The sequence below is a fragment of the Caloenas nicobarica genome, chromosome 10, assembly GCF_036013445.1.
Source record: "Caloenas nicobarica isolate bCalNic1 chromosome 10, bCalNic1.hap1, whole genome shotgun sequence".
Taxonomy (NCBI): Eukaryota; Metazoa; Chordata; class Aves; order Columbiformes; family Columbidae; genus Caloenas; species Caloenas nicobarica.
Window position 1 is genome coordinate 8,806,186 of NC_088254.1, and position 22,406 is coordinate 8,828,591.

Here is a 22,406-nt window from a genome sequence, read left to right on the forward strand (position 1 = left end):
TAAGTGTTCCCGAGCTCATTTCCTCTGCTGCAGGTACTGCTTCATCAAACAGTTGTTATATATATAGCTGCTCAAGGTGTGCCAGGAGGCTTACAGCTAAAATCCCACGGGTGATGCATTTTACCCTTTGCATAAGCTCTGTTAGAAGGTGAGAATGTATAACTCAGACTCCTGCCTGTCTGGTGGGATTTGTCTGTTTAGAACAGCAACTGTAGATACTTTCTTTACAGCTCTCTAGGGATGCTGAAGAGATATAAACCCTCATACACAAAAATCTTTCACAGGGACTGTTGCCTTCAGATATTTGCCTAAATGTTCTGCCTAATTCTGTTTAAAGTCCTTCCTTGTATTTGGTTCTAAGCCCGTGAGAATAAAGCTTCATTCCTGGAGGGGTTTATTCATAGGAAATGCCACATCTAGTTTAGCAAGTGTTTAGAAGACTATCCTGTCAGGTTCAAAAGCCATCCCATTGTCACTCTTAGATATCTGTATCCTAAAGGATTCACTAGCTTAGCATTTAGGAGAAGTATAATGTTGGCTTATTCCACTAGGTTTCCTGGAAAGGTGTGATGCTGTCCTTGATATTTGGTTGATGGCAACATGATACATGAAATTTGTAGAGCAGCTCCCTTAAACTATATCTAGGTGCTCATAGTTCCATGTTCCTTACTGCAGGCTTCCTGATCATATCCTTATTTCAAAAGATCTTTGTCTTGCAGTCTCTATTAAAAAAAACCACCACACTAATTTTCCAGTGACAACAAAATAACCACAGTAGTTTTCCACAGAGAACTGTGTTCGTGCTATTGTAATGATTTATTGGGGTGCGCTACTCTGGTTCTGTGGTAGACTTCTTCCTTTTTGATGCAGGATCTTCTAATTACAAAAACTGGAGTTGGCAGTTGGACCTGCTTCGTGTACCTCAGTGAAGTCTTCTTTCCAGTTTAACAAATGTTCACCATAGAATCCTGTAAATTCTTATGTTACCAAGGTTGAGTTACTTTTTAAGCTACCTTTGTGAATAAGGTAATAACTTTTGATACGTAGCTGCTTTTATGAGAAGGAGATTGTATCAGTTGCAGATTTTGAATGCTATAGCTGTGTTGATGTTCTACATGCTTCTGGAAGTGAAAGTAAATGTTCATTTTGAAGCCTTGATTTCAACCCTGTCTGAAGTCCTCTTCTAGAAAACCTAAGAAGTGGTACGTACTGTAGGTGTTATGCAGCTGTTGGGTTTAGGAAGATGTGAGCAGCAAGAGTGTCTGTGTCAAGTGTTCACTATAAAAGTACTTAAAGCATAAGGAGTTGTTTAAGTTTTGGAGAAAGAGGAGATAGCATTGTTTCCCAGTGTGATCACGGAAAGCATACATGTTTTGGTTAAGGACAAAGATTTTTGCTTAAAACCCTCTCCGCTTTTGTTTAGCGGAGAGAACAGTTATATGACTCTTTAATGTCAATAGTCTTCTGCTGTCTTGTCACAGTAGCTAGCACTTAAGAACTATTCTTTGTGAGTCAGTTGGGTGCAGTCTCCCAGCTTTTCATGTGGTCATGAGGCCTGGATCAGGTGCAAAGCATTATTAGGTCTTCAGTAAGTTGTCAGTGCTATAAAACTTTTTTCCTAGGTGCCTGAAGCTGTTCAAAGAGTACCTTGCAATACTAAGAAAAAAAAGGCCTATAGCAATTTAAGGAATGTGTTATCAGAAGCCTCCTACCACAGAAAAGTTGAAGATGATTTAACTTGATAAATAGTCTTTGGATTATGGAGCACAGAAGTTTATGCGTTCTGCAGCATACTAACTCCTTAGTTTTAATAAAGGCTTTAAAGTGAGTTATTAGTATCATATTCTAGATTTAGGTTCATTTTAGAATTAAAACCTTAGCTAAGTTTTACTTGTATCGATTAATTTTGAAGCTTTAATGTTGGCACTTCGGGGTCATGTACCTGGAATTGAAAAGCATGTACATGGAGTCAGGCTAATGGATATTGTGCATCAGTCTGGTATAACAAGTGGACTCAGGCTGATCTTGTTTGGTTTATTGGAGTTCTTGGGTGATAGAGGTGTTTCTGCTTCATTTTGTAGGATAAAGGACAACATCCTTCATCCTCAGTTCCTCATGCTGGTTGCTGAAACTTTGGATTCGTCCTGTGTCTTATTTGAATTAGAATTCATGTCGATTTGTGTAAATCACAAATTTTATAAATGTTTAAGACACCTAGGAGGCTTCTGCAAAGCTGGATGAGAATGGACTTGTATTTTGAGACGAACACTGAGAGGAAATGAGAACGAAATTTTGTTATTGGACTGTGTTTGCAGTTAATGATGAAGAATCAACATTTGCAGAAGCCTACAGTACTGTGAGGGAATTTGAATGTGGTTTATCTGCAGTATATAATTACTTGAATTTTAAAAAGATGGCAGTGTCATCTTGTGCACATTGCTGCTAAACGCAAGTGATGCATTTGGAAGTATTAATTTACTTAGTAATCTCTCATGTTGCTCATTGAGCTTATTGGTGATCAGACATACAAATCCATTGAAAAGGAACAGGTACTGAGAAATTTGTGATCTTAATTTAAAGGCAACCTCATGAAAATAAATACACGGAAAGGCAAATCTGTATTTTTTGCTTACGAAGTTGTGTTCTGGGTACAATACCAAGATTTTTTTAATTTGAAAAACGTGACGCCGCTGAAGAAGAGCTTTGGGATACACTCGTCTTTCATTGGGTCTCTCTGAACCTTGTCAGTATAGATATCTGAAGAAAAATATTGCATGAAAGCTCCAAAAATTCTCACATTTAGATTGGTCTGAGGTTACACCGATTATGGGATATCCTGCTTTTTCTTACAGAATTAAGAATTCTGGAGAAAATTGGAGATTTGACTTTCTATTTGATCTCTCAAATGCTGCATTCTGTTATTTCTTCAGAGGAAAAAAAGATGATAGCCCAAGTCAGGTTCTTGAAAAATCACGCATGAACTGAATGATTTCTTCCCTTCCTTAAGGAGGAGGTAGAGGAAGGAGGGCTTTGAAGCCAGGTGAGGAGCCAGGAACAATGGGGCCAACACTGATGTACAATCAAGTAAGAATAACATGCGGTGAAAAAAGTAACAAAGCGGAACAGAAAATGAAAGGGAAAAAAAAAAGTTCATACGTCCTTGAGGCAGAAACTGGTGCACAGCGTTATACCATCCATTGTGGCTGCCCAACCTAGAATGTAGTAGTAAGTACTACGAAATGCAGTTACTATGACCTGGAAACAAATGTTATACTCTTCATGAGGACATGTCTGAATATTACTGACTCAACCTGTAACTGGAAAACAAGCAACTTGCATGTTCTGTGTTCTAATTTCATATTCTTAGTGTAGATAAGATTGTGTTTGTATACCACACTTTTCAATAGACAATTCGGTTTTATGTCAGGTCTGTCTCTTCGTAGATGAAGTGGTTGACAGTTGAATTTGTGTGTCCTTTTTGTGAAAGATGTGTTACAGCTAGTAAAAATTATGAGTATACATTTGCTGCACTCAGTTTATCTTTGTATTGGTTCACATTGCATCTCCGTGAATGAAAAAGATAGGGCTGATTTATTTCAATAAAAACATATAGTTCACTGAAACACCTAAAATTTTGGAATCTGCTTTATCAAAGGGCCATGTGGGTAAGAATTTGTATGGAAATTTTTACTAAACATTGACCGTGCTGAAAGACTCCTTCTCCATATACATTTGGCAATATCTTGCTGTCGCAGGCTGCTTGAAAGAAAATTAGACTTTTTGCATAGTAAAACTGTAAGAGATGGTGTTTGCCTTTAAGTGATAGATACATGAAGTAGTTTCTCTAACAAATAGGTGCTTCTGTGGAGTTACAAGAGAAAATAATTGTATGGGTTTTGGGTAGACTGTGTAGAAGAATACTGCGAGGCTTGGTTTCAAGAAGAGTGAATGTCTGCATGCTAGGTGCTGATAAAAGTTATGTATCAAAACATACAATTAGTCCTTGGAGTTTTGAAACTATACACTTAATATCTTTAATTCTTTGCTAGCTTAAATGTTTGGTACATCAAGAAACATGACATAATTTGGGTCATATATAATCTGGCTTTGAAACCAGGACCACTGAAGTGATCTCATTTTTGACTGTAGATTCTAAACTAGTTCCTTATGATTGGATATTTTAAATAGAAACTATTTTAAAACTTATTTTTCACTGTGTATGTAAAATGCTGTGTGCACTGTCTCCACTGCAAAGACACAGTGGTTTGCTCCACAAATTGTGTGGTGTTTTGTTTTTTTTCTATTTATCCACATTATTTTCTACTGTTGGAACTTCTGTCTTTTTTGGTCTCTCATCACAGTTACTGATTCACTTCCTCTTAATAATTCCTTCCATAACATTTGTGTTTACTTTTGGCAGGTAGATGAAGTATTTTTCATGCATAGTGTTCTAGGGCTGATGTTTGAGATAAAAATGTGGTAAGACTTGAAAAAATCATCAGTGTTGAATGTGCAGAGTCAGGGGATGGAGACTTCGGTGATCAGGCTATGAAAATATACTTCTCATGAAATAAATGCTGTACTGTCAATTTATCGTGCACACATTTGTATGATTGCTTGGGATGTGTTAACTAATAAGAAGATGAATCCTGGCTAAAAACTGTGTACTTAATTGGAAGAAGTGACACAAGTCAGAATTAACCAAATGTCTGTAGCGCATATAGTGGCTCCTCATCAGAAGGAAAGTAGTGCTATATTAACTTCCTTACGGTTTCAGTTCTTGCAGTTGCTGTCCTGTTGGCTATTTGGTAGGCAAAAATGCATGTCAGCGGTGTGCCTGACAGGTGTCTGGCAGCACAAGGCATTTGCTGTCCTGTTATTGACCTACTAATGCTAACCTTGGAGTGAAAAACACTGCGTTATCGTAGAATGTTTACTTTCTGGTGTAAATGCTGAGCTGATACGGTGGTCCTCTGTATGTGGATTATAGATCTATGAAAAGCTCTCAAGTGCTAGTGCCTCTGCTCAGTTCTGCGTGTCCCTTCCTCTGTCAGGATGGGAGGACCAAAATCTTTCCGTTTTCTGTCAGGCACTCTTAATGTGAGTCAGAAATATTACCTTAGGAGTGTCCAAAATAGACTGAACTGAATCTATGTCTTTGGAGATACATCTTTAATAAAACTTTTCCATGTGATAGAACATTCCATGTGATGCAAAATGTTCTGTTGCTAGATGGCATGATTTGCTCTTCATTTTTCTGGATATTTGGCATTCTGAGCAGACGCTTTGTTGTCATGAGTGCAGAGTGAGGCTGGAAATACAGTTCTTCTAGGGAACCAGAAGAAAGATGTTCAGCAGTTGCACTTTTCGTGGTTGGATCAGGAGTGCGTTTCTGAAATATCTCTCAATCATTCCTGTCTACAGTGATGTAGTTCGCATTGCCGAGTAGTTTTGGACTAAATGAACTGTACTCATTTTGGTTGAAATTAAAATGGAAGACGCCTTCCGAGTCCACCTAAGACACCCTAACTGCTAGTGTGCAATCAGTCTGTGGGACCAGAGTAGAATGAATCTGAAGCATACAAGGGAGAAAAAGGAAAGCTAAAATGCATATAATGTGCAATTCGGGTCCTCCTCACTGTTTTGCACCATGGATCTGCCATACCTGGTAGTGTGGTTGTAACCTTAGTAATTTCTCAGACGTGATAAACCTTGCTTTTTTATCTTTTCAGGCCAGTATGGAAATCCTCTAAATAAGTACATTAGACATTATGAAGGTTTGTCTTACGATGTGGATCTGTTACACCAAAAACACCAGCGTGCCAAAAGAGCAGTATCGCATGAAGATCAGTTCTTGCGCCTAGATTTTCATGCTCATGGAAGGTTAGTAATATTTTTAAAGGTATTTGTTTTAAATGTTTTATTCATGTATGTGTTTTAATTATATAGTAGAGTGTAAATGATGAAATACAGTCATCAGACTAGTGTTGGCTAGAGTACACTAAAATACAGTGCTTAGAGTTTCTATGAAGTGTTTGCTCTGCTCTTCAGTATAAGTGTGAAATTGTTGCTTATAATCACTCATTCAAACTTCTGGTGGTAACTATTCATGCACTTTGAAGCTTAAACAGTGGAATCGTATTGGGAACAGAATGGTAGTTGATTCTGAGTTTATAATGCCAAGCTGCCTGAGGAGATTCAGTTGAGGAAAAGTAAAATTTCAAATTGTGTTTGAAATTACAAAATAGGCCAAAAAAGTGTTCTGCTTCTTGTGTAATTGAGCCATCTATTTTCTGTTCTGTTGTGGAATTTAGCAATTATTTGACATGGGGAAAGCATAATTGCTGTTAGAAGGCTTGATTTGCCTTGCATTTATCATGTGATTGTAAGATCCAGTACAAAAGTTAGATATTCAATGTGAGCAACTGGAGTATAATTTGTAGGTTTCATTTAGGAAGATCTCTTTGTGCTTTAGAATATCCTGCATTCTGTATAACTGAGGAGAAGCAGTAAGAAAGTTATAATAATTGTGTCTGTATCTTTGTTTCTTTGACTCCCTCCTTTGCAGCACCACTGTCTTAATGTATTTGAGGAATATGTTATGCCCTTGCTTTTATAATTATTTCAGTTACAATTTAAGTAATTAGAACTTGATAAATAACTGCTAGCCATATATAGAAACATAGGAAGTTTGACAGAGCAAAGGTAAAACCAGGTCCTCTGAACCTGTTTGGAACATTGTTTTATGGGTAAGTGTTCTGCTTCTATGCCAGCTTGTAATTTCTTCAGGGAGTGAAGTTGCTACTGGAGGTGTATAATGTAATGACTGAATTTTAGTGCATGCTCCCAAAAAGTTAGCATTGGCGTTGTATTTGTAACTGTTGTAGAACTGCAACCCAAGTTCTGAATTCTAAGTCCTTAAAATAACATTTTGTGGGTTTTTTTAGTCCAGGGAATTTTATTATATAAAGAAGAGCCATATTGCTGCTGTCTCTGCTGTAGCTTCACAGGCAATCTCTAGTCTTTGCTATTAAATTGTTCTAATAAACAAGACTGCAGAGTAAAATGTTTCAAGGCTCCTCATTGTAAGCCTCTCCACTTTTAAATTAAATCTTCAGGAAGGTTGCAAGACAGTGAAGTTTAGTTTCAGCCTAATGCTGCTACTCTTAAGCTGCAGACTGATGGTTAATTTTGGTTTACCAAAGTGTGTACTACTGCAGAGAGGAACAGGCCTGACGGCATTCCCAGCATCAGCTTTCTGCTAGCACTAGTAGTCTTAAAACCATGGAAGGAATAGGCTCTGGGAACTGATCCAGCTGAAAATTATTTCGCAAAAAAACCCGTGGTATGACTTCAAGGGGTGATGAAGGGAGGATGAGACAATTCTTTCTGGGAGTAATCTACATTGCAGTCTGTTTGAGCAGGTCATCTTGTCGTCTGTAAAGATCCCATAATACTCAGCTGTAAAACAGAGCTCTTAGCTTTCCCTGTACATTCTATCTGTGTTAATAAGGTGGCCTGAAAATCCTTATCATATAAAAATGTTAACCGTACCTATGATAATGAGGTCTAAAAAATATTTCCTCTGTTGCTTCATGGCTCTTAGTCACACCAGACCGTAGACAAACAGGTTTGTAAAGATTTTGATCGCAGCTACTATTACTCAGGAAGGAAAGTGTTGATGTTTGTATGTGGAATTGATTCTAAGTCCCTATGCTCTGAGGCACAAATCCATCATTAACTGAGGAAGCTGAATGGAAACTTACTATAAGGTCAAACCAGTCCATAGTTTAGGATTTTGGTAGTTTTCCTGTGACATGTCTAACGCTTCCTGCCAAAGAGAGGATAGCCTGTAAACTTAATCCGCAAATTCCTATGTATCGGTCAGAGTGTGTTCTTACAAAATATTTTCATTTTTCTTTAAATGTGAATTAGGAAGGATCAAGCGAATTGCGTTTTACTTCATACAGTCTATTTAGTAGTTTTGAAGGTGTATAGCAGTTAGAAAAACTGTATAAATAGGATTGCCTTTTTATGGTTGTAGCTAGTTTGCTGTGCATATATGTCATCACTGAGAATGACAACATTAAAACCTTTCTGTCAAATATTCTGATTACTTCGTGCTAAGGTAGGAAATAAAGCTTTTGCAAAATACTTAAGCCACTTAGAGCTAGCCAATGGACTCTTAACGTATTGTTTTTTTTAAATACAGCTGATGAAACTTAAAGGCATTCAGTCAATGTGAAGTTTGAGATTCTGAAAATTTAAACCTCATTTTTTTAAATGATGTTACACCAAATGGTTACTTAAGACTTTGTCCAGGTGTAGTGGTGTTTTGGCACACAGCTCTCCCACTTGCATCTCCTTAACAAAAATACTAAACAGCTGCTACTTGTAAGTACCGAAGTTGTAATTTTGTGGTTTGAGTTGGCTCCTGCTGAAGTGGCTGTGTTCTATAGCCAGGAACCAGGGGAAAAGCTGTCTGATATTTCCCGCCCTTCAGCGCTGGAACCACCCGATGCAGCTGGCTGGGCCACAGCGGTTCCTCGGCTGTATCTCTGGTACCAGTGTGAACTTTATCGACCTCATCTGTCCATCTGGGCCAGAGGAAGCACCTGTTGGTCACGTGGCCAGTCAAGATGGGAAAGTGATTTGGCTGGTTCTCTTCCGGGCAGTTTAATTCCTCGTTTAATTCCATATATAAACAAACTTGCTGCGAGAAGAAAGGGTGCAGAAATAAGCAGAAGTGGTGAGAAGGAAGACGCAATACTACCCTTTTCAGTGGCAGTGCTGACGTGTGCCAGATTAGCATCCATCAATACAATCATAAAGTGCTCATAGCTGCCAGCCGTCTTGTGGACTGTGAACCTGTAAGTAGCAACTATTTGGTAGACTGTTTGGATTTAAGAACTGTATTTCATAGCAGTCTTTTGCTGAAAAAGGAAAAACAACCTAATAGAAATACAAACCAAGTTAAAGTGGCTCTTTAATCGTGGACTAGTAACGGTTTAATAGGGAAACAGGTACTGCAATAATGGAATTAAACCCAAAGCTACCTTTTTTCACATAACACTAAATAGTTCTACAAATGAGTGTATAACATCATAGTTTAGAAATGCTGCTTTATTTAACCTTAATCTGAAAGTTAAATTCTACACAGTATACTGTTAAGAAGAGTAATTTTTCAAAACTTTGTTGGGTGATCTAAAATACAAGTTGTTATGGCAGATGCAATGCCTGAATTAAACTAAACAAGCCACTATTCAATGCTAAAACACTAGCTTAATAGGGCAGTTAATTGCTGAAACTAAGCTATGGATACCTATTAGTTCTTTTAAATCATAAAGAGTGTTGTTTAGATGAGTTGACATTATTGCTTCACCAGTGATGCAAAATGTACTCATTTCTAAAATGCTTCAAATTGGAAGGAACACGAAGTTTTAAAACAGTCCTGGTTATTTATCATAGCTCTTCCACCTGCCAGTTATTATTGAGTGTTTGAGTTAATTTAAAGGTGCCCTTTGAGTCCAGGGGAGGTTTGTACGAAGTTAATGAATGCACAGTGTTAATATTAACCAACCAAGTTCTTGGTGTAAAGTAGCTTTTGAATTTACTCCACAGCTTCTGCTCTTTCCCCTCATCTCCCTGCTAATTAAAAAAAAAAAAGACACCCCCCCAACACACAAAAAAACCCCAAACCCACACCAAAAATATATGGAATTATTCATAGAAGAGCAATGCGTATGGCACCAGCCTGGGATATGGTGAAGGAATTTAATATAGCATAACTTTCTTTTGCATTTCAAGGTAATATCAGTAACTTTGAAAATGAAGTTGGGACATCAATAAAACTGACATTGTGTTTTATACTTTATTTTGACTTAGTGGCAAAATGTATACGTGCACTTGTTCACTTACTGAACACAGTCTTTCTCATGCAGAGGATTTGGAAAGTTGTTTTCTTCACTTTTTCAGTATAGGCATTTCAGTATAGACATCTGCAATATATTAATTATAGACCATCTTAAACTGAGTTCCTATCAACTGTAGATTGTCAGAAATACACTGGATACTTCATTCAGAGTGACTTTGTTTTGAGGAGAGAACTTGAAAAGCTCCCCTGCCATCTGCTGTTCTCTGAACTGTACCTTTTTACCTGATGACAAAACTGAATTCCTGAGACACTGATGCATTCAGAGGAATGTAGCATTAAACTGTACTGTCAGTCAACTTTTTACTTAATGCATTCCTAATAACTTAGGCTTTCTAAATTTTTCTTGATTTGTCTTGTTAGTCATGTATCCACACCCATCTCTGTCACTCTTTCTCTTGGATTAGTCAATGACTCTCGCTTGGCAAAGCTGCCCATGCAACTTGAGTGAACAGTTGAGTTTTCAAGTGGTACTTGAACACATGATAACACCTGCTTATTACTAAATTAAAGATGCATTGAGAGCTTCTTTGAAATGTTTGGCAATTTAGCTACAAATTTCCGTAGATTTTTGCCTAAAATTTTATTTAAAAAAATACTCTAAGTTGTTCAGACATGTTTGTTGGAATATATGGTCTATACGTGATCCTTATAGTAAGAAAAAGTGTTAATGGAAATGCTTGTACCATCACTTCTTTTTAGGCCATACAAATAAAAAGACCTTTCATGTGATTATGCTTGTGAATATTAAAACATTCAGCTGTTGAATATTGTTAGATTATTCTGTAAAACCTGAGATAGTTTAAAAGTGTGGGCTTCACTAATAAATGCTTCTCCATGTTTTAATTTGGGCTTACAAGGCATGGCTGCTAAATCCAGATTCTTTTAGCTGAGCATATTCAAATCTTAAAAACTGTTTCACTATAGAGTTAAAATCATCTAAACAGTAGATGATGATGCTGGTTTGTGCAACTAGAGTAACCTATTCTTCAGTCTCCACCACCTTATATGGTTCATCTGGACTCAAAAGTACTTATTTCTTATACTGTATGTGAAAATATAATGGACTATTATATTTTTCAGAGCAGTGTGCATAAATGGTTGTATTGGTTTGCATTATGATAGAAACTGGAATATCTTCTAACCAAAGATAAAAACCAGGTTTTCCTTCCACTCCATTAAAAATCAGTGATACTGGTCATTTGTAGTGATCCTTGGTGACCATTAGACATTTTCCTTCTCATTTTCTTGTTTACCAAAATGTTCTTGCCTACTGTTGTGCCTCACTACAAGAGCATAGCTCTGTGTATCCAAAAGAGCACTCATCCAGCTCTGCTCTCTAACTTCAGAACTACAGCACTAAGTGGCTTTTGGAGAGGAGGGAGTTTAGAAAAATCTTGTTGTCCAGTCCTTCTTGGGTTTGTGTGGAGGAGGCAAGGAAGGAGTCGTTGTTCTTTCTTCATGGTTCTATAAAAAGGTAACAGTATGCATGTGCCTAATGTGGCAAGTCCAGCGGGCACCAAGATTTGGTCATTATTACTTCAAATAACTTGAGAGGTGAAGCGCCTGTCAGTGCTGCTGGGTGCCAGGAGCTGGGCAGCTCCTGTCAGACAAGCTGCTGCGTGAGGCTGTTCTGCCTCCTCAAGTCCAATTGCCAAGAGTGGTGTTTGGACCAATAAGCAGCTGGAAAAATTTGCATCAGTCTCACTACTGCTGTTAGTAGGGCACTGCATGAGACCCTTTGTCTCCTGTAGTTGAGGAGTAAATTTTCTGCAATGTCTTTATAATGAAGAAAATGCTGTGTAAAGCTATGTGTTGCAGAGTGACCATATGATTCTGCTGCCAGGTAAAAATGCTTTAACTGTCACCCGATATGGAATAAAGGTCAATAAATGATTAGTTATTAAATATTCTATTACCTTCTACAGTGTTTTGCATTAAGCAGAGGAACTTTTATAACAATGAGAATGTATATTGTGAAATTGTGTGGCTTTGGGTCTTAATCTGTGCTCACTATACCATTTGGCAAGGCAAATTTGTGAAGCACTGTTTGCTCATTGGCTTTAATATTGATTTTCTGTGCAGCTATCAGTCATACATTAGTTGAACTTTCTAGTAAAGCCTTGAATGGCAGGGGTGGACCACAAAATTTTGACCTTCTTAATGAAGTATGTTTGGTTTGGGGTTTTTTTTATTCTTGGTTCTATAGTAATCTGTAATTTTTTTTTTTTTTATTGCCTTCATGTAAAAAATATTTTAGAGGCTGGATCTGTTGTTTACTGTCTTGCAGTTTATAAGCTTAAATACGGTGAGCTGGAATACATGTAGCTCTTGTGGTTAAAAAGGCATTTGGTGTTTCAGTCCCGTCCGTCCAGGAGACCCTGGCACTGCAGCGTTGGTCGGGTGAGGCTGTCCTGCTGGGTGCGGGGTTTCCCAGCCACACTGCTACAGTTGACATTAATGCTTATAGGACTTTGCTCCTTGGCTAACAAACTTTGGTAGGCGTAGCCACGTTCTCGAAAAGTGATGTTCTTAAAGTGAAAAGCAGTAGATTTCAGTGAAAGCAGTGCTACATGCTTCAAATGTGCTCGTATTATCAGCTAGCAGGTTTCTTTCTGTGTCTTTATTTGTTTCACTAGGAAAGCATCTTTCTAGTTTCTTAGTTCGAATTCATGTAGTAACTTTGCCCTGTGATTTTATTCTAGTACATCTTTACCTGATTTTTTTTTTGATCTAATGTTTTTTAATTGTTAGAACACGGCACTGCATGTAAATATTTAACCTTACGTAAATACAAATGAGAAGGTTATTTTGGAAAACTGGAAACCAAGTGACAGAATCTGCACTTAACTTCGCAAAGAAGTTTTACTCAAAGGAAAAAAAAAATCAACCCCAGGTAGAGACTATTCCGCTTTTAAAATCTGCAAACCATACTGTTCAGGACAGAGATACCTGACTGACTCACAGTGTAAATTAACCAACATGTAGCTACTTGTAATCCTGCTTGGATGGTTTCTGTTACCTGGGCTAGCTTATGTGTTTGCAACTCTGTATGTCAAGAATAATCAGTGGCAAATTGCTCAGGATGAAGGCTTCATCCTCAGTTGTGTTCTTTCTAGAATAACAAGCTTAGCAAGTCTGACTTGTGAAGGTGAGGAAAGAAATCTCTGAACAATCACAAGTGCTGCCCTAGCGGTGTCAACAGAAAACCAGCATGAGCTGCAAGCATTCTGGCTGGCATTGCTAGGTGTTGCAATGCTGTAGAGATTGTCTTTTAGACAAATACATACTAGAGGATGATACCCTCTATCTGCATCTAGGTGGGTAGTAGAAAGAATGATAAACATGGAGACCCCACCATGTGCTGTTTCAAAGACATGTTTTCTTCAGTGTCAGTAGTGGGACCATGGGAACTGTCAGTTAAATGACGATGGAGTATGTTACATGGGTTTAATAGTACGTGAAAACAGTGTGAAAAATAAGAATGTCCATAAGTATACGATGGTTCTGTACTTAGCTTGTGAGTAATTTAAATCCACCATTAAGTTGTTGAACTGTCTTCTATTTAATATAGTTCAGGGTTGGAATGAGTCTGACAGTCTGTGGGAACCAAGTTTAGACTTTGGGATGCTCGTGTGGAACCAGTTAGAAAGAAGGGCTCAAATTATTCTCCCCTTCCATTTATAGATCCTCATCCATTTTTCAGGGAAGAGAGTCTTTGACTTCTTAAGTGGGAAAAGTAGGTATAAAAGACTTGCACCTCAAGCAGAGTAGTATCTTCTAGATCCTGACTTGTGAGGAGGCTCATGAAGGTACAACTGCAAAGATTTGTCTGATTCCTACTGAGAAGAAAAGAGTAGAACCCTAAAAGTCCTCTCCTTGTACTGGAGTCACATTCGACACTGCTGCCAACCCAGAGCCTTCCATTTCCTTTTTCCAGCCACTGCTTCCAGCTGTGGAGTAACTCTTCCATCTCCTTTTTTCCTTTTTTCCCCAAACAATCTCCTGTGGTCACTGAGTGATTCTGTCTGCTCAACCTGCCACTGGTTACAGCAGTTTGAGGAAAGGGAAAATACCATGTGCCCTTTCATGTAATACGTGGGAGTTTGTGATTGCCATTGCTTAAAGTTTGGTGATTTGTTAAAGTTGTAAATTCTCGGAGTAGAGACTAATAGATGCGTGTTCCCTGCATGCCCCTCCAAGTCACCTCTTATTCCCCCTCACTTTTTTTGGTGGGAGACAACTAAAGGAAGATTTATAATTTCTTTTTTCAGTATTAAAATGGTGAGCAGTCCAGCCAGATAATCCTGTTCCCATTGAGCATGTTTGAATGACCAAGAAAAGACCTGTTTAAAAATAGCTCTGAGACAATCACGTTATCTAATAGTTTAACTAAATTAAGAAATCAAGTGGTCAGAGAATTGTTATTGTGAAACACAGCTGTGTTATTTTGTATTTGAAATAGTTCTCTAATTCTGCAAATAGAGGTAATTTTATTAATAAATAGATAATTAACAGCATGGGTTAGAATTTGTAGTGTTGGTTACATACCAATGCGGGAGGGAAGAGGAGGGGGAAAATGAAAGGAGAATAAATAGAGGCTTCTTAATTTTAAAATTAATGAAACTTTATTTGGTATATATAGCTTCTAATAGTCTGTTCTGAAGACAATATTGATGGAAGGGTATCCCATCCAGAAGGAAGAACCATTCCCAGATTCAATAAACCCTACTGAGCTTCCCATTGCCACTCCTGAAGCCCAGTCCTGCAGAGCAGGCCATCTGGGCAAACCTCCAAACCGATCCTAAAGCACGATTATGTGATGGTCAACAGCGGTAGTCCAGAAGCAATGTTGAATATCATGCCAAATTGTAAGAGTGAGAATGTAGATGACTTGGCGGTTGAGGACAAGATACCCTGGATGGCTTCACAACTGAGTCCTAGGACTAGTTCAGTTATCTGCTTGGTGTTATTTTAGGCTAATCTTGGTAAATCACTCACTTTCATTCTGAGATAAAAGTCTGGGTTTTTTCCCCACTCCACTGACATGTATGGGAGTTAGTATATGAGAAGTCCTGCATTGTCTTATATAGTGCACTTCAAAACAATAAATTGCTAAAACAATTGAGTATCAGAGATGGTAATTGCTCCTCAATTTTTTTTGAAAGTTACATGAATACAACAACAACAGAAAAATCTAATTTTAAAGTAACATTTTTGCACTTCTCGGAGAAAAGTGCGATGTAGATTGAGGGTTTTTTTCAGAAAAACTACCTCTTATTCTCACCAGGAAAAAGTTATTTTTACCTTAATAGGTGCTCTTGCTGAGATTAGTAGTTCATCAGTTCATCACAGAGACAGAATCGCAGAGTCCGTAGTGTAAGAAGTCTTCTATCAAATATTAGAGAGGGGAGGAGAGCTATTCTAAAGTATCTAATATCTCTTGTCATTGAACTTCGGTTCAGATGCACTTGAGGAGAGTCTGATTCATCCACAGTAACTCCGGGCAACTCAGGCACAGGGAAAACTCAAACTAAAATGGAGTTTGAATCCCTGGAACAGCTTGAGCAGTGTGTTACAACCAAAGTGAGGAGAGCTTCTTGAAGTACTTGAATGAAGTGCTTCAAATTCTTATCCATGCTGGTCTTAATTTTTTCTCCTTGTTCATTTATAACTTCTGCCCAGAAGAGCCACATAAGGTGGCTTAGTCTTTTTTTTGTGCTTTTGTTTTCTGTTGTGTGTTTTGGTTTTGTTTCCGATTTTGGGGAGTGTTCGGTTGGTTTTGGGTTTTGTTTTTGTTTGTTTGCTTGTGGGTTGTTTTTTTTTGTGGGTTTTGGTTTGGGTTTGGGTTTTTCTGTTGTTGTTTTTCTTAGAAAAATGTACAGCATAATTTTGTAGCATTCTGTCCTATGATGTTTTTGTGGATTGCTTGTTCATGTTATGTACTTATCCTCATGAACCTCTACGTTACCAAAAAGACAGTTTTACAGAACTATTATAGAGACTAACATAGAGAAGAAATTTTTTTTTTTTATCTCTATGTTGTGTATTATAAATACTAGCTAGCTATGATAAAACATGCCTTTCTGCCTGGGTATGAGTAGCTACTGTTTGCTGGTGTGTGTTCTTTGCTGACTCCAATTCTCAAACACATCTATAGTGAACTGTTTCTTCCTTTTTAACAGGAGAATCTGCCCTCATTAAATATAATACATCTGTACTGAAGCTACGATAGGAGCAGTGGTTGACTTGGCGCTAGGCCCAAGAGTTACAGGGAATTGCTGAAGTTTAATCTTCCTGGTCTACCAACCACGTCACAGAATTTCATAACCTTGTAGTAGATAACTAATGCATCACCAGAGGAGAATACACACTTTGAAACTTTTTAACGCTGTGATGACAATAATAAATATAGTTTGATTGTGAAATAGGGTTTGCATTACAGAGCAGTCAATGTGAGTCACTAGAGCCCTTACCAGGTTTTAAGTGGCTTTTTTCTTTGATCTTGAATTTTAATGTACGGTTGTTTGGAAGTACTTATAACTGTAGTGTCCTATTATTTAGCGTGCAAGTGAAAACTGAAGATATATATGCTTCAGGTATGCTAAAAAGTAGTTAGATTTGATCGACTTTACCCTGTGGAGCTTAATGTTTTGGTTATTTTTCTTTTAGCACAAATAGAACCTAGCTTTTGCTATGGAAACTCTATCATTAGTATACTGAGAGACTGGACACATGTTTTTTAGATGAAGACTGACACAGGTGTAGTTGTTATCAGTTACTCTTTGTGTAACAAATTGTTGACATAAATATAATACTCCTTCAATTTCATGGTTGTGCAGAAAGAGAAAAATAGGAAGAAAATCAAGAGTAAAACTGGAATAACTGAAGTTTCAACACCTTCACTGATACGTATTTGCACAGTGTGTTTGTAAAAAATTTAAGATAGTACCAAATGAAATTCTGAAAAGTAAGCTAATGGTTGTCACAGGAATGAATTCATATAATGTCAGGCATTTTACAACACTTCAGTTATGTTGCTTGACTTAACTGAAACAAACTTTTTTTTTGTACAATGTAATATGTTTCATATAAAGATGGAAATCCTAATCAAAGAATGTAGTGTTGTAATTTGAACAAGATCATTCAGCGAGTAGTCTACATAGTTGTGCATGTAACTCTACCAGTTTAAGTATTTTTTTAATGTTATTGCTTGTCTTATTTTTTGAGTTTCAGTTGGAACAGTAATTAGTTCATCTGCATTTCATTTACATTACTGAAATGTTGGCAATGAAAATAAAATAAGCTGATAGTTGTTCTTATCTCTTCTGCTTCACAGTGCTGTGGAGTAAAATAGTTGCTTGTTCCCTTAAGCTACATCTGTGTCTTCTGGAGGAATGGGAACAAGTGTATAGTCAAAGTCAGAATTCTGGATTTATGCATTTCAGTCTAACCCTGTTTTGTGGCTTAAATCTTGTAAATCAAACTACTTGTATTAAAAGCGTCCAAATAATCTTGCTTGAGAAAATCCTTCTAGGCTATGGTCTAATTCTTGTACAGTATAAACATTTTCTATAGATTTTACAGGATCTGCAAATTGTTTGCCCAGAAATGTTGATTAGAAGTACTTAGCTTAGTGCTCTTGTAATTGAAGCTCAAAGCCAATTTACTCTGTTTTATTCACTTTAGACACTTCAACCTTCGAATGAAGAGAGATACATCTCTTTTTAGTGATGACTTTAAAGTAGAAATATCAAATCAAGTAATTGATTATGATACCTCCCATATTTACACTGGACACATTTATGGTAAGTACAACATTCAAAATGGATTAAAGTGCAGTAATTTTAAACCAGAGATTTTTTTAATTGTACACGCAGAAAATTAGTATCTGTGTGATTAGGTTATCTTCATTATTAAACTTTGATAATTCATCTTAATGCACTTTAACTCCATCTGCTTTTACTCTCATGTAACAGTCACACTTAACGAATGAGTACTTTTACCTGGTAATTTTCATATCCATAAACTTGAAGTTCAACTCTGTTTATGAACATACTCTTCATAGAAGTCTGCATTTAAAAAAATTGCTGTCGGCATTAAAAAAATAATCAGGAACTGGTCTTAGCTTAAAGGAATTTAAGGAATATAGAGCTACCAGCATTAAACGTAGTATACCCAATTTCAGTAAATACAAAAGTAAAATTGATTTAAAAGGAAGGAGACAAGGAGTTAAAAGATGAAAAGAAAAGGCTTGAGACTTATTCTGTCCCTCTTTATACAGTCTTTTTGGTTCTGAAAGGAATCTAACTGCTTCCTGAAGATCTCTATTAGTAACGTCCTACAGTCTTGAAGTGACAGTTTTAAACTGCAAAAAGAAATATACTCTTAGCACTTTATGTGCATCTAGGTAGACTAACTTACCAGTCAACTTAAGTAGGTCAGAGGACTTTAAAGGTGTGTGGGGCTTTGTTGTGGTGTGGAATTAGTTCAGTTCTGATAATTTGATAGTGTGATTCTGAACCCTCCTCAGTGAGGAATATATAAACATTTTGTTAGTAATCTTTAATCCTCTTTATGGAAAGGCTTGTTGAGGATGCTGCGTGTTGTAGCTGTTAATGATTAAACTTTAACAGTTGTACTTTTTCAGATTGTGACTGTTTCAAATTCACTCCATCCCACATTTAAACCTAACTACACTTTTAAGGAGCTTATGCTTGAAGAGAAAAGTGGATGTTTTGAATATAGAGAAGTCTTTCTTTGAAAGCTTTCAAAATTCAGTACACACTCTGTGGGGGCTTCTTTTGTTGTTTTTTTGTTTGTTTTTCTAAGTAATTGTGTAAGGAGGTATATAAGGACAGGACTTGGATATAGGATCACGTGCTGTATATGTGACGGCTTTGAACTACAGAGTAGAATTCTTCATTATATGCTTTTAAACTTGTTATTTTTGCATCTGAGTAGGAAGCTATTCAACTTGGTAACTATGATTTTGGAATAACTGTATGTCTTATTGTTGAATAATCTTAGTCTTAAAAATTCAGACACAAACTTTCTGCAAGAATGTCTTACGGCTGTTATCCAGAATCTTATTACTGTGTGATTCATATAGGTTTATAGCAGTTGGGAACTGGTTCACAATCAGGATAATTATGCAAGTATCATGCTTTAGCTTTGTCTGCTTAATACCTTGGGTGGAATGTATGCTGAAATTTTGCACAGGACTGAAAGCTTCTAGAAAGTCAGAAAAACTAATGCATTTTTTTCCTTAACAGGTGAGCAGGGAAGTCTTAGCCATGGATCTGTTATTGATGGAAAATTTGAAGGATTCGTCCAAACTCACAGTGGGACCTTTTATATTGAGCCAGCAGAGAGATATATTAAGGACAAAACTCTACCCTTCCACTCTGTCATTTATCATGAAGATGATATCAGTGAGTACTTCAACTTTGTGCCGCAGATGAAATAATTTTTTGTATTAAATGTCAAAAACTGTAAGCCATTCGTAAGCATCAAATGAGACTTTGGCTTGTGTATGGCACTGTGAATCGTGCTGTCCTGATGTGATTCATATACAGTTATGGTGTGAAAGAAATTTATGGCAAACCAAAGTGAGTCTTCCTTATTCTGCCATTTTAAGACATCCTTAGCAGTCAGGTTTAAGTGTATAAGCAGTGTATTTTCGCAATGGAGATGTGTTTCTTTTGAAAAATGAATTCTTAAAATATACTGATTGTTCTTCCCTGTGATATGCAAAGTAAAGGATAATTATAAGTCCAAGTCACTCAGCATTTACCTACATCTAGTGAAGGTGGTACTTGTGGGGAAATAAAAGATTCCCCTGCTTGCACAGGTTGCAGCTGCCTTCAGAAAGCTCTTTAGAAGATGTGGTGGCACCCAGTATTTTCCAATTTACACAGTAGCTGATGGAAGTGTGCAGTGAATACTACTTGAACAGTATAGCCCCAGAAGTCTAAGCTTAGCTTTAAACACCCAGAAAGACAAGAAAGTAGCATGGAATAGTTTTACATCTTCAGAACTAATGCAGTAGAGTTCTCCTGCACTCTACCTGCCTTTTTATGTGCGATCGGTCTTTAGCTGTAATAAAAATCAGTTGTATTTGATGCTCAAGTAACTTTATGCTAAACCCAAAACCTACCGCAATAAAGTTGTGATTCCAAGTTTCAACCCTTCCAACTAGATGTTGGCAGAAAGTCACTCTAAGATTACCTTTTGGTTAAAGAAGCTACAAGTTGTGTGTTGCAAGTGAACTTTATGTAGAAGACCAGTCTTGCTTAAAAATCAATGTAAACTTCATTTAAAAACTTGTCCCATCAGGCCATTGGGCAAATCCTAGAAGACTGGAGTTTGAAATGTCACTTGAAATTGAGTGACGAGTCTTGGGTTAGATCACTAAAAATTACTTGAACCACTCTTATGATGATATATGTATAAATCATTTTCAAAATATATCATTGTGAGATTTGTATTGTGAAAATAAATGTCAAAAATAGGAAGATAGATGAGGAAAATCTCTAGTTGTGATTTGGCTTTATTTTATTTGGCTGTCTTTGAGTACGTTAAAGTGGTTGTGAGCGAGCAGAAGTGTTAGTCCTTCCTGTTACCCCATTCTGTAAATGTGATTACTAACCCAAGATCAAATAGAATCTGCATAATTTTAAAGAGCTTCTGAATGAATACAATTATTGAATTTTATGTACGTCGGGAGCTACACTTGTCTTCTGACTAAACATATATCTTCCTGACGCTTACAAGACCCATATTTGAGAATGAAGTTACTTTATAGGATAGTGTTCCACAGACTGGTTTTGATTCTCAAGGAGACGTTGCAGCGTGCGTTGAGTTTTCAGCTGTACAAAGCGTTGTGGGTGGAGGTCTGAGGAGGCCGATTCCCTTGCCGGCTGCTGTCAGAGTATTGCAGAGTTTGCTGCTGGAACAGGAGAGTAATGGGGGAACTAATAATAAAAATCACAAAAGCCTGGTGTGAAACCCATAAGAAGTCTTCTATAACAACATTTCTATGGATAATTTGTACGTACTTCTAAGTTCTTTAGTGTGTTTTATAGGTCTCACTGAGCAGTTCAAGTCACTGCTTGGTAGTGGGAGTACTAGACAAGAAGTCACTGTCTGCTTTACAAAGGGGTTTATTAAGCCTGTTGTAGAAAAGAGAGGGAGGGAGGAAGAAAGAAAAGCAACACAAGGCAGTAAAGTGATTTGCCCAGTTTCCAAGAGGCGAGATAAGCAGGAAGATTGTCGCATGTCCCAGTTCCTGATGCTGTAAATAGTGGGTGACTAAAAATACTCTCTTCGCTGTTATAAACTAATGACAGAAATAGAACTCTACATTAAAGAAGCAGATAATTTGATTTTATGGAAGTTAGTATTGCTGTTTTGAAGAAGTGATCTCTGCTGGAGGAGTAAATTGATCGCTTGAGAGCTGCAAAAAGCTAATGATGGAATCAGTTCATATTAATGACTTATTAAAGTGATTGGGAGCAGGATATGTCTTATTTTTAATTACTCACATGATGGTATGTTGCCTTACACTGTTTTTTCCTCTTGAATCTAGTGCATCAAAACCATGAGTTAGAAACAAAATGAGATTATCAGAGAAGAGTGTCTAAATCTATTGCAGAGAGGCCCCTGAAAGCAGCAGCGGTGCCCTGTGGCTTCCAAACCACCAAGGGGGTGAGCGTGGTCGCTGGCTCAGCATGGCTCAAACAGCCGTTCTGGAGCCGAAGCTGCTGCCGCGCTGAGCCTGATGTGCACGCGTCCTGATCGTACAGTTCAACTCCTTTCCTTGGTATCCAAGATGCCCCTAGGATTTCTGTGATCTGAAATACCTGAAGTATAGAATTGCTGCTGCCACTTCCTGAATAGTGCTTTCGAGGCTAAATTTTTTTGCCTCTCATGAGAGCTGTTTTTCACACTGAACTGCAGTTCAAAAAAAAAAAACCCAACAACAATGAAGAAAGCTAAGATTTACAGTAGCTTTAAAAATAAAAACAAGCATGCAAATCTGTTATTGCTCTAATCCTAAACTAACTCTTGCGAAACAGAGTAAAACAACAAGTGTCTTGTGCAAGACAAAAGCCACAAAAATACTCACATTTCTAACTCAGGATAGACTGGGGAAGAAGTTGTCTTTGCTTTAATTTGGGATATTTTTGGTCATCCATAGCAGTGTAGGGGAAAGGGACCTGGGGGTCCTGGTGGACGGCAGGATGACCATGAGCCAGCACTGTGCCCTTGTGGCCAAGAAGGCCAATGGCATCCTGGGGTGGATTAGAAGGGGGGTGGTTAGTAGGTCGAGAGAGGTTCTCCTTCCCCTCTACTCTGCCCTGGTGAGACCTCATCTGGAATATTGTGTCCCGTTCTGGGCCCCTCAGTTCAAGAAGGATAGGGAACTGCTGGAGAGAGTCCAGCGCAGGGCCACAAAGATGATGAAGGGAGT

General features: G+C 37.6%; 1 protein-coding gene across 1 annotated transcript in view; it reads left to right on the top strand.

Annotated features, from left to right (window-relative positions):
* The window catches only part of ADAM10 (ADAM metallopeptidase domain 10), a 47,388-nt gene that overhangs the window by 5,285 nt on the left and 19,697 nt on the right, over positions 1–22,406 (top strand). Inside the window, 3 exon segments of the mRNA XM_065641531.1 lie at positions 5,733–5,883; positions 17,621–17,739; positions 19,207–19,365. Of these exon segments, the coding sequence (XP_065497603.1) occupies positions 5,733–5,883; positions 17,621–17,739; positions 19,207–19,365 (429 nt within the window).